This window comes from Macadamia integrifolia, chromosome 9 (genome assembly GCF_013358625.1).
Source record: "Macadamia integrifolia cultivar HAES 741 chromosome 9, SCU_Mint_v3, whole genome shotgun sequence".
NCBI classification, from domain to species: Eukaryota; Viridiplantae; Streptophyta; class Magnoliopsida; order Proteales; family Proteaceae; genus Macadamia; species Macadamia integrifolia.
Window position 1 is genome coordinate 37225427 of NC_056565.1, and position 13392 is coordinate 37238818.

Consider the following 13392-nt stretch of genomic DNA (forward strand, 5'->3'; position numbering starts at 1 on the left):
GTATGGTATTATGTACCTAGGGATGCTAGATCAGTGTACTTGTCACTGAAAGCATATACGTTCACCCCTATCTGATACTTGGTAAGATCAGCAGCCATTTGCTTGTAGAAAGGATCCTCGGGTATTCTCAGCACATTTTCTTTATCTGTTCCATAAACACGATGATCATCTCCTCGTAACCTTAAGCGGCCAACGCCAAGTGATGGTAGTGTATTCTGGAAGATCAACAATTTACCCCCAAGTTGGTTCTGTTGTGAAAGAACAGACCAAGTCAGTATCAAGTTGTTAATCAAGTGCTAACCTCAGATGCATGAACAAACCTAGTAACTAGATAATAAAATAAACATTAGATAGGATATCAATAGGGAAAAGAAATTAAGAGTTGGTGAAATTACTGGAAAAGTGACATACCATAACCATGAATGCTGCCTTAAGAGCTGGACCAAAAGCAGATTCCACATTTACATTGTCCTGGAACATGGATGGCAAGCTATCTAGAAACGCGTCCACCACATTTCTTGATTCAGACAAGTTAACAAGCAGATCATCTGGCAATGGTACAAATATGTCCTCCAAATCTGACACCACCATCATTTGAGGCTGCATCAAAGATGACTGGAAAATGCAAAAAGCACAAGTTAATATGATTTGCTAGACATGAAGATGTATTAACAGTTACTTGTGGAAAAGCATCAATTTGACAACCCAACAGGTGGACTATGAATAGCAGCAGAGAGCTAAATAACAACATTAAATAGAATCACCTAATGATGCCTGCTCCTATAATCAGCTGATGGAAAAATCACTTGCCTTCATATTGTAAAAATGTATCGTACTGTCAAAAGTTAAAAACCCAATCTGTGTTCTGGGGAAGCCAGGCAACTCATCCAAGCAAGATTTAATGGTCTTTGCTACAACCTGCCAAAGAAAGTTGAAGGTCACAACATGTCCAAATATCTTCAAAGAATACCAAATGATGCACATTCAATGCATGATCATTAAGGAACGAAAATTAAAATAAAATAGATCCCTTCCCCACCCAAATTCCAAGAAAAAGCCTAAAAGCCCCTTCAATGGCCAATTGATCCACAGCTACTCTGGTACATTGAAACATATGTCAATAAGCTAAACACTAGATTTATAGGGGAATAAAGTCAAAAGAGTACTCCCTCCTATCCCCCCCCCAGGGAAATATACCAGGAAAAAAAACCTGAAAGGGGCCTTCTATGCCCAACATGGCTAGCGGATCGAGTTAAAATAAAAAGCACATTAATGACAGAAAAATTCTTTCTTACTATGAACTTTATGCCATTTATCAAATCTTAACTACAGGTAACATGTATTAATTGGTCCAAGTTAATATAAATGTACAGTATACTAGCATGCAAACTGATTTTTTCTACACATAAAAATCATCCTTCAACTAAAAGTGCTTACCTCAAGCATACCACTTCTGCCGGCAGACACTGATACATCAATGAGAAAAAAATATAGCGGTGGCATTGGAGGCCGCACCATATATTCAGTTGGAGCCACAAATTCTACACTACCCCCTGAGAGTTCAGGTCGTTGATCCAAATCAATTCTTCGACCATTTGCATCCAAATGTGCAAAATATTCACCAGGAACTGGAGAAGGAATTGAAACATGTTAGCACTCATGTCTTGCAGAGAGGTAAAGAAATTTATAAAAGAAACAGGCTTCCTTATGCTGTCATGATTAAGTTCGCTCTTACCAAAAAGTACTCTTCAACAAAGTACATTTTGTTTAAGCATTAAAAAGGTTCAATAAAAAAGAAAGGAAAAATGAATACCATTCTATTTGGTAAAGCTAACAAGCATATCAAAATTGAGAACCTACAGAAAGATCCTCACTGAGAAAGAAAAAAAGTGAGGACAAGCAGGAAAGGCATTCTCCTAAAAATGCACTTCAGGAAACACAACAAAATCAACCTTATCCCAACTTAATGGGGTCGGCTACATAGATCCAAGCAAAAAAAAAAGGAAAAGTGAGAGTTAAAAAGTACCACACCACAAATTCAAGAAAATATCAGCTAAATGGGGTCGACTACATGGATCCTTGCCCTCCAAACGGCTCTATTTGAGGTAATACTTGGGACAAGACTTAGACTATACATGTCATCCTCACAACTTCCCCAATGGTCATTCGAGGCCTGCCAGCCACTAACTCTTTTAGCTCACTCAATCTGAATTAGATCACTCCTCACTGGAGCATCACTAGGCCTCCATCGCACATGGCCAAACCACCTCGACCGACTTTCTCGGAGTTAATCATCGAATAGGGAAACTCCCAAATCAGCTCTAATATGTTCATTCCTTACTTTTTTTTGCCACACATCCATCTTAAGATCCTCATTTCTGCTACACATAGCTTGTCTATATGATGCTTTTTAACTGCACAACATTCTGCCCCATACATCAAAGCCGGTCGTACAACAATCCTCTAAGAATTTCCTTTAGGCTTTAAAGGAATACGTCGGTCATACAACACTCTGGTTGCACCTCCACACTTCATCCATCCCACTTTAATTATATGTGAAACATCACCCTCTATGTCCCCTTCTTTATTTATGGTTGAACCCAGATATCTAAAATAGTCAATTTGCGGTATCTCTCTCCTCAATTTTCAACATATCCTTATCCATTGTAGTACGACTAAAATTACACATTATATACCCCGTCTTCGGTCTACTTATCTTAAAACCTCTTAATTTCTATGTTGATCTCTATAACTCCAACTTATCGTTAATCCCCGGTTTTGTCTCATCCACCAAAACAATATTACCGGCGAAGAGCATAAACCATGGGACCTCGTCTTGAATGATCTTGGTTAAGTAACCATGATTAGTGCAAACAAATAAGGGCTTAAGGTTGATCCTTGGTATAACCCAATCGTCATTGGGAAAGCACTGCTTTGACCTCCCACAATTCGCGCACTAGTCACCACACCCTCATACATAGCTTTGATTATATCTACATATTTACTCGAAACCCCTCTCTTCTCTAGTACATGTCGGATTAAATCTCGAGGGACTCTGCCATAGGATTTTTCTAGGTCAATAAAGACTATGGAGATCCTTTTTGCAAGCTCTATATCTTTCTATGAGCCTCCTCAATAGGTAAATAGCCTTTGTCGTTGATCTACCTGGCATAAAACCAAATTGGTTCTTCGAGATAGTAGTTTCTCTTCTCATGCAGGCTTCAATAACCTCCTCCCATAATTTTATATTATGACTCATTAGTTTTATGCATCTATAATTATTGCAGCCTTGAATATCACCTTTATTTTGTAGATTAGAACTACAATGCTTCTCCTCCATTCATCTGGCATTTTTCTTGCGTTCATGATGTGTAGTGTTTTGATGGATAACACATTCAAGAAACAAATGGTTCCAATATTAGTAGTGAATGTTGTTTCACTAAACCGAAATCTGGAATCTTTTATTATGGTGGCCAACACAAAACAGGTAGTTTACACAAATGCTTTGCCTAGCTGCCACCAGTCATTTCAGCGGAGTTTTGGTCGTTTTGGTCGTTTTGGTCGTTTTGGTCATTTCACATCAATTCCATTTTTGTCTGGTGATACTGAAATGATTGAGAAACAGTGTTTTAGAATCTTAAGAATTTGGTGGGCAAAGATAATTTCAAGCCTAAAGCCCTAAACCCCAATAACTAGAAATTCATACTTCATTTTCCCCAACCTCCAGCTTACAAATAGGGGATCATCTCTTTATGCTGCTATCATGATACAGATTAAATATAGCATGATAGAATTACAAAATCAAAGAAGAAAAGTTTCCAAATGAGTATCTTATTAATGTACATGGGAACATTTTTCATTCATCAAGATCAGCCATCCTTAGGGAAGGTGTGATGTAAGGCTATTTACCTAAGCAAACATATCAATTTCAGAAAACCAAGTTCATATCTTAACAACAATGGGAATTTCTCAAATCTGGAAAATAGGGCTGAATAGGGAGAAATCTAGCTACTCACAAACCAAGGCTCAAAGGAGCCTCAAACCTGGTCAAGTAGGGGCTGTGATGGCCTCAATGACATCTCCAAATATGGCTGCCAGCAAGTCCGTGTATAGGCAGCAACAGAGAAAGAAAACCCTCAACAGAAAATTAGGGTTTGAAGGAACTGATTGAAGAAATTGATAACTACAACACCACGCCTCCAATGGCCTTGAAATCTGGATCGAAGGTTCAACAATCCTTCAGAAGGGTTCCTGAATCTGAATTAAAGTTAGGGAGAACGGGGCAAAAATCGATTTAGCTCGAAAACCCTAATACTGCTCTGTATCGATTTTGGCGGTTGGATGATCTTCAAACTCAGGTTGTAGCTGTGATTCAAGGCTTAAACAGGGCTTCAATAATCACTCAAAAACTCTCTCACAATCAACAAAAAAGAATAGAAAGAAAGGGCAATTCTGGGATAGATGTGGGTGGGGGTTTGGGCCTTCTCAGCCCTGGGTCTCTCACTCACAGCTATCTCAGCTGTTAAAGGGAAAATTCTTTCTCATTCTTGGAGCAAACATTGCTGGAAATTTCATTAATCAATAGGTGTATCTGTAATTACAAGAACCTCTATTTATACTTGAGGCTTGGACTCAATTACATAGAAAGAACTAAATTGGGAAACTGAAATTAGAAACTCCAAACTTAAAAAGTCAAAAACTACTAAGAGAACAAAGCTTGCTCACTAAGAAAAGAATAAAGGCAATACTAGATTCTTCCTTCTAGAAAACCAAACCTAAGATGCAACTTTGTATTTGACCAAGTCAAACACTAAAAGACAAAACTACAGCTGTATAAGGAAATCAATAAAGAGAAAATAAGGTTTTCTGGAGGCTGCTGCCGCTCCCATCGATGGATAGTTGTTGGGTCTTCTAGAAGATATCATGTGAAGATAAAAACCGAGGAAAAACTATTGGTTCAATGGGCACAAAGGGCTGGCTCAATGGCTGGAAAAACTGAACTAGAACTAACACAAAAACTGGGCCAGCTTGGGCTGGCTCGATAGGCACTACTACTGCTAATCTTGGCCTTTCTTCTTCCTTATATAATGTATCACAGTTATCAAGGCATCTCCTAGACAAGGCGGTCAGCCTGGATTGCTGATCTTGACCATGATTTTTTGCCATTTTCCATCGCCTTGCTAACTATGTAATCTATATCATTATACCATACATAGGATCAGCATCGACATCAAGGTGTGCACCCCCAAGTCTTTTATAACTTCACCTTCATCTTTGTTGCCAATGCCTTGGGCCCTTGGCCAAGGCGTCACCTTTGTCGCCTTCTCCAGGTTTGGTCTAGGTTTGTGTCATTTTTTTATATAACTCATATGTGGCTGTAAGGTTTTATGGTTCACCTTATTGAAGCTTATTATACTTCGAGGGGGTTAAAATTGGGGAAACAGTAGAAACTAAGGAGTCGGGATTGAAAAAGCAAAAACATGGAAATTGAAAAAGACTACTTCATTACTGTTGAGTGATCATTTGATTGATTTGAGAATTCTTCGTTTCTCCTCATCAGTTCATACTTTATATAACTACTACATGGACTATATTAACATAACTTGGTGAGGGACAATAGTAAACAGTAAGTACTAGCATAAACTGAAAGGTCCTAAACTAAACCCTGTTTTATGTATGCCTTGACCAATAAGGCCTCAACTAGATGATTGCCTAGTTGCCTAGGCTCTAAGGCTCCTGAGTATTGCCTTGGCACCATGATAACCATGGCCAAGAGCATCTTAATGAGACTACAGACCATTCAACACAATTTAATATAATGAGGTGGCGGCACATAGATAAGGAAAGAGGCAATAGTTTTTCCCACCAAAAGATTAATGAAATACTCAATGAATTTTTAAGAGAATAAACTTTTCTTTGGCCAGTAGATGGTATCTTTGTTTCAGGCTAAGGCAACTCCAAATCAGTTGTTCCTAAGCAATCGTGTTATAGTATTACATATGGCCTTGTTTGACATTGTCCCCACCCCCCCCCCCCCCCCCAAAAAAAAAAGAAACTCCTTCAAAACTTTTACTCAATGGCCTGTGATTCAGCTGATCCCCTAAAGCTGCCTTCTATGATGTTTGCCAACATGAAGATGTAAATTTGAATCTGTGAGCAGGCACTTCATCATATATATATATATATATATATATATTTAAAAGGATAGGACCAACTCCAACCCACCCTTCTAACCCTACAAAAGTGGGACCTGCACCAGGTTACGGGCCTTATGGTCATCCAGGTTCATTCAAGGTTCACGGTATCGGGTTTCGACCTCTGGGGAGACTGAAATTTCGGTGGAAACCTGGGAAATTTTGAGGATACCAGGGAATTTTTCCCAGTATGGTGGAAACTTAGGTTTCGACCCCCAAACAATGTTTTTTTTGTCTGATTTTTTGTGTACAACATATTTTAAACATTTCTAACACATTCACATCATTAGTTTCATAAAAAAAAAAAAAAAAAAACAAAAAAAAAAACACATAAAGTCTTACTTGTGTGGTGAACCAAATGTTCGATAATCATTATGCTAACTTGTTGGCTTAAATTCTGAAACTTTACTACATAATGACTATATATAGTCTACAATCTACATCAAAACATAAGACATAATTCAAATGATCAAAATAAATAAAAATGTTACATCATCAATAGTTATCTATCAACACTGAACAGTAGTGACTCAATTACTCAACACTCGAAAGTAGTGACTCAATTCCTAGTAGATTGTCTAGGCAGTTCCATCCAAGTAGTGACTCGCTACCCTCAAGGCACCCATGTTATCTTTTCTAACATTATTCAGTAAGCTATATATACCTTATATCATAAAAAATCAATATTAAGCCACATCAAGTCATTAAAATCAACATTTAGCCACATCAAATCATAAAAAATCAACATTAAGTCACATTAAATTATAAAGAATCAACATTTAGAAAAATGCTCTTGTTCTATAATAAGTTTGAGTGGTCAAATGATTTTTATTTTACATGAGACTTTTTGTATTAGGTATAACATAAAACCAACTTTCCAACAAGTCTAAAATTACTTAAATCTGAGTTGTAATAACATAGTTATAGTTATACTCCGGTCAAACTTATTTTAAAGTGCGAGAATGCTATTAAAATCGCCTGAATGAAATAATTTTAGGGATATCAAAAAAAAAAAAGATTATTTTACCGGAGTTTTGGTTTTTAGCAATGTTTTAACATTATAGGATTTATAAAATTTTCATAATTGAGAAAAACCCCAGCATTTAAAAGTTGAAAATCACGCAAAATCCAGTTTTTGTTCTTTGACTGGGGGTTGACTTTTTATCCTTCAGGAATTTGATTTTTAAACTATTTTTATTGCATTCAAATAAGGGGTATTTCCTTATTTATGAATAATATCTTAAGTAAATGAAATAACAAATATAAAAAAACATTTACTTTAAATGATATTTGGCATAAATAAGTGCTAAAAAATGAAAATCTCCACTGTTTCCCTAAGTTTCCCACACTTTGGACAAAAAATGCACAAGAGAAGGTCGAAATTTCCCATTGGGAAACCAAGTCGAAACAGGTGATTTTTTAAAATCCCCCAAGGTTTCGCAGGTATCGACCCGATACCTGCGAAACATGCGAAATTTTGCATGTTTCGCTCGAGTTCTCGAACCACTTTCACATGTTTCGCTCGAGTTCTCGAACCACGGGTTCATTTATGGGATAACTGGCTTTCACATGAGTCTATATTTTATATTTCGTTTTGGATCTTAACTACATCATAGCCCTTTTATCACTCTAATTGAACTTACCATTATGGTTCTATTTCCTCACCTCCAGACAAAACCTCATCAACTGCACCTATAGCAGAAGACAGAAATATTTCTATCCTTAATTGCACTCCTTTTCATGGACAGCATAGTTGTATAGAGCTGGATGTTGGGCAACGAAGAATGACATCAAGAGAATGAAAATTTTTTAGGTCATCTGGGTGTGGCAAATAGAATATAAGTTGAAGCATTCAATGTGGTATGGACATTTCCAATAGAGGCAAACCCAATGCAGCAGTAAGGAGGAGTGATATGAAGATGATAAAGGCTAGAGGGACTAAAAGACCATTTGATAGACCAAAATTGGCTTGGGAAATAGGGAGAAAATATATTAATAGCATAGGCTTGACAATTAGCATGACCTTAAATAGAGGTGAATGAGTGGTGGAACAGAATTCAGGTAGTGGACGATTTAGTTGAAAAAGGCTTAGTTTAATCGAGCTGAGTTGTATTGATGCATTTACATTACACATTGATCCCTTATGGAGGTCTAAAGGCCCTAGACACAAGTTTGGGAGGTCCATAACATACTGATGGCAGTCCAATGGGATGAAATTAAGCCTTGGGTAGTCATATTATAGGTTGGGCCTTCTATTTTCATGGGTTTCATTAGTGGGTCTGATTCATAAGCCCATAAATTGGGGGTAAAGTTAATACATGAAATAGTAATTAAATTAAATGTTTGAATTAGATTAGGATGCTTAATTACTTTTAAGAGTTTCATTTTCAGTCAATATAAGAGAGTGATTAGGAGTTCTTGTATTATTCCATTTAGGAATTTTAGAAAGGCCTTTATATATGTAATACACCCCCATCAATTAAGCATGACTTCAGTAAAGACATTTGACCTTTTTCAAGAGTTTTGGTGTCATTGAGCTGTGCAAACGGGATTGGAATTCTAGATCTGATCCCCCTCCTAATTTGTTCATCTCTGAGATCAGGTTGATCTTTCCTCTCTCTCGTTCTCTGTTCTTATTCTCTCCAATTTCATCTCTGATCTCTTCAAATTCTCTACTCTATTCATATCGATTTCTACTTCGGGTTCTGTTCTGAGCATAAAAAATCCTATCTTTTTCTGGTTTCTTGAATTTCTACTCCAACTATGAATTTTCTGAAACTTCAAATCTGACCATTGGGTAAAGCCTGATTTCTAATATGATATTCTCCCATCCACTTAGAGCCTTTGACCAGAATTTTGTCCAAGTCTAATCACTTGATTCTCTGTTATTATAGTTCTTTGGAAAATATCTGATTCCATTCCTCACCTGTGATCCTGTCGCAAGCTTACCTCCCATTGGATCTCGCTGGTTCAAGATTAACACAGCATTATGTATTAGTGACAGTGCAAAACTTGTTTCAATTTTAATCTATTTTCTTTTGATTTGTCTAGTTTCTTAAATTTTATCACAAGTTTATAGATTTTGCATTTTCCTTTCAACTTTTAATTTTAATCATAATTGTAAAGGGAAATTCTTTTCACTTTGTATCATTGTGTATTGCGGAATGAGAGAAAGCAACGAGTTTTGGTGGATAGGAGCATTTTGCAGTTGTACAAAGAAATAGGGAAGTTTTTGTCTAATGCATCAAAGAAGCTTGAAAGGCATTAATCTCGTCGAGCACAGCGAGATACTTACATTTTTATGAAATTAGTTACACACTGTACAGGAACATGCTTCTATGCATTTCATGTTTGTATGCAAGTTTACATATTACACAGGCAAAATGGAGACAGACAGAATCATGGACAGAAAAACTACATGCATATGGAATATAAAAGCATATCTTTAGAACTTATTATGCAAGGAAAATTACAGACACGATACATCTATAAGATGTTGGATGAAAGCGACATACTATTAGTAACTCGTATTCTATAGAAAGCTATATATTAGAAAAGAAGGAAAAACCCGGGGGGGGGGGTTTCTTATACACTACTAGAGACATGTCAGTCACTGTGGACAAATTTTGCTTCTCAGATCATTTCTTAGAGCAGATTGTTGATTTGTAATATACCATCATTGAGCAAAGCACAGATGTTGCAGCGCCACTTTCTACCCCCATCAGAAAATGTAACATAGGGATTGACATATGTGCGACATCTTCTACATCGAATTATTCCCATTGGTCCAAAATTAACTGTAGGCACTTCCTCCTGAATAAATGCAAACAAACAGTGGATATTTGGATAAGTAAATAAATTACACACAACATAAAAAACTGTATCATCGTATCTTCCAATCAACACAATCTGGCTTGAGAACTATTGTTACTGACCCCATCAGAAGCTTCAGCAAGCGGATGAACCACTGCTCCTACCGGCAAGTGCCACCTAGAAAACAATGATTGGGAGTTTGGTATTCCACTGGTTGTAAGCCTTAAATATCTTGGATGGCAATTCAATGGGTACATCTCAACAAAGGACTTTGGCTCTACATCACCATCCAAAGGCCTCGGCAATGCTTTAGAATCGAGTCCCGGTTCCATGGCTCCCGGAACAGATCCAACAGAAAGTGACTGGAACTCCTCAACCAATCCTTGAACAGGACCCACAGGAGGTATTGTATTGGGGTATTGCATTTGTTCCCTTGAATTAAGACCCATTGAAGCTGCTACAGGTGGCGGTGGTACATAACCTCCTTGTTGAGCGAAAAATGGAGATGGAGGAGATGGAACTTGTGAAGCTGGATAAGGTTGCACATTAGGATATCCAGGCAGAGATGGCTGCAGAGTTGATCTGGAAGGAGGAAACGAGGACGCTAATGAAGAGTGAGGCACATTCCCTATTGGTGGTGTGAGAGGTACATTTTGAGGAGGAGGTCCCATAGGCACTAAAGGAACCTGGGGTTGTGGACGGAAAGAAACAGGTGGAGGTGGAGGTAAAATTTGTTGACCTGCAGGAGGAGGAATCGATGGGGATAATCCTGGCTGCCCAGCAGGTGGACCATATGAGGGAGGCATTGATTGAGCTGGAGGAGGAAAACGTGGTGTTGAAAAACGCTGATAAGAACCAGCATCCTGTGGGACATAAGAAGATGGTGGAGAAGACATAGATGGACCATTAAACCTAGCCGGTGGTGAAGCTCTATTACCAGAAGCCTCAGATCCAACCACTGGCCCAGAGGATAAAAAGGGCATTGTTGTCAGAGGAGGAGCAGCAGCAGCAAAGGGAGAGGCAGCAGGTCTTCCTGGGAAATTTGGAGTTCCAGTCTTTTCATTTGCCATCGGTTGAATTTTACTCACTTGATCTGCTATAATGAGCTACAGTTCCATATGCCAAACCTGCCACAGACAAATATTTCAATTGTATAATTAGAGAATAAGAAAGAGAAATATAGTATACTAAAGAGTTGTGCCACCTCGAGTGATTGGAGGACAAAATTTTCATACCTCATGTGTCTATAAGCAACATGTAGCAGATAAGTGATGCAAATTAATTATCAAAATAGGCTTGTTTTATTAGGAATAAACCTAGGGTTGGGTTCCATACATGTTAGGCTTTTGATCCCATGTGTTTTGAGTGTAATAGACCACTTTTATGGGTCTAAAAATGGAGCTCTAAGATTGAGTACGGGATTACTAGTTAGTTTCCATTTTCATTAGTTTCCTTTCTAGTTGGGCTTGATTTGAGTTATATTTGTTTCCTTATGAGTCAAGTTATTAATTGAGTCAAGTCCTTAGTAGTTAATTTCCTTTTTCAACTAGTTTCTAATTTCAGTTAGTTTCTAATTTCAGTTTTTAGTAGCTATTGTATTAGGAGAATATCTGGTTTCCTTTTTGAGGACACCTTCTATTTTGTATTCCCTCCCCCATGACATAAAATAAAGAGAGGAGGCTTCCTAAAGGCCTAGATGATTTAATAAACAAATTAATGGTTGTTGCTATTGTCTTCTACATGGAGATTTGTCTTGTGTTTGATCAAGGCTGATGGAATTGGTGTTTGATCCAATTAACTCTCTGCGGTGTGAAGCACAAGAGGTTCTCTTCTAGTATCTCCCTCGCTCTTTTCTTCCATACTCAAGGTGATCCAAATCTGATCTACTGTTATAGGTATTTAATTAAATCACTTTTCTCTCAATTCTGTCCAGAAAATCCTCATATTTTTCCTATTTGATCCCTTGCTGCCAGAAACACTTTCAGCCATCAGTTTGGGCTGAAATTTGGATCAAAGATAGGTCCTACCTGGGGAAGAACTCGACCCAAAGGGGAGCTCTTTCTGACCAGTGGTTTGAGAGATTTAAAAATTCTCCCTTTTCTTGTCTTTTAGTGACCTGTGACAAAGCAGAACTGAAATTGACAGATCTGGTTCAGTTCCTACTGTTCTCGTGGACTTTGGTTCATGGTATTAAGTTGATTTGGACCTATTTGAAGTCTTGTAAGCCCTTGTTATCGATCCTAATCTGATCAGAGAAGCCCTAGTATTTGGTTCAATAGCTTCAACTGTTTCGGATCTGATTTCTCTTGTAATCTGATCTGTTGTGCTATTATCCTAATTTGACTTGTGTTTGTTCTTCGAGAGCATCCTGCTGTTTTGGGACTAGGTTGGTTTTGCCGATTCTAGTTCTACATTAATAAGATACAAGAAAAAGCTGATAATTTTGCAGTTTTTTTTTAAATATGTTCTGTAACCCTAGCTATTCAATGTACACTTGCCATCATTCCCCACATGTGATGATGGAGATTTCATCTTCGCACCAGTCATTATATTTTTCCATTCACACAAACAGCACAAATATTTAAAAAAACTAGAAAACTAACATTTAATATGGCAGAAGTAAATACAAAGAGGTAAGCAGCCACAGCACAACTCCAGTCTGGATACACCATTGTCCACCAGAGAATCAGCCACCTTGCCAACCTAAGCATCCAATGGAAGAAGATTTTCAGAATGGAGGCAAGGCATGCTACCTCTCCAACAATCAAGATTCTAAATTTAGAATGTCATTGGCATTTTGACCCTCGCCGAAACCAAAATGTTTCGATGAAATGGCTGAAAACCCAACCCTTCTTTTAATTCCTAAAAAGTATGGCAAAATTTTTTAATAATCCATGGAGTCTCTAATCATCCCACTCAGTCATCGAGTCATATAATGTTTCTATATTATCGCCACCCTAGCTTGTTCTTCGATTTTAAGATCTGTAGATTCGTAGAACAAAAGAAGAGTACGTGCGCTACAACTAGCAGCCCACGGAAAAAGGCTAGTGCGCTAGTAGTGTAGCCACATTTAAAAATGCTCTAGAGTGCGGAGATTCAAGATCTCATATTTGATGGTCGGCGTGGCAATAGGCTTCGCTTCTACGACTGGCTTCCCAGCAGTTGCAAGCACTGAGCGAGAACGGTAAGGGGTGCACAGCACAAACAATGTCATTGTGCGTCCCATAAAATTTGGTCCATTTCGGTGGAAATTTCTAAATGACCAAAGCATGAAATTTTGGCTTGAAACTTCAATGTTGAAAACGTAAAACACCCAATGTGGTAGTTTTGTTTCAGACCCTAGAACATATGATGGCCATATCATCATCTGCCTTAAGAATCTCTC

General features: G+C 37.8%; 1 protein-coding gene across 4 annotated transcripts in view; it reads right to left on the reverse strand.

The window, feature by feature from the left end:
* The window catches only part of LOC122089107 (protein transport protein Sec24-like At3g07100), a 36722-nt gene that overhangs the window by 17826 nt on the left and 5504 nt on the right, over positions 1-13392 (reverse strand). For 3 of the 4 annotated variants that reach the window (XM_042658572.1, XM_042658571.1, XM_042658574.1), the window contains 6 exons: positions 10130-11134; positions 9869-10007; positions 1438-1628; positions 811-918; positions 412-615; positions 17-248 (listed from right to left, as the gene is read on the reverse strand). In XM_042658572.1, the coding sequence (XP_042514506.1) occupies positions 17-248; positions 412-615; positions 811-918; positions 1438-1628; positions 9869-10007; positions 10130-11077 (1822 nt within the window). In that variant the 5' untranslated portion in view covers positions 11078-11134. Of the gene's footprint in view, positions 1-16; positions 249-411; positions 616-810; positions 919-1437; positions 1629-9868; positions 10008-10129; positions 11135-12610; positions 12630-13392 lie in introns of those variants that run through there. The other variant, XM_042658573.1, reaches the window with a different exon arrangement.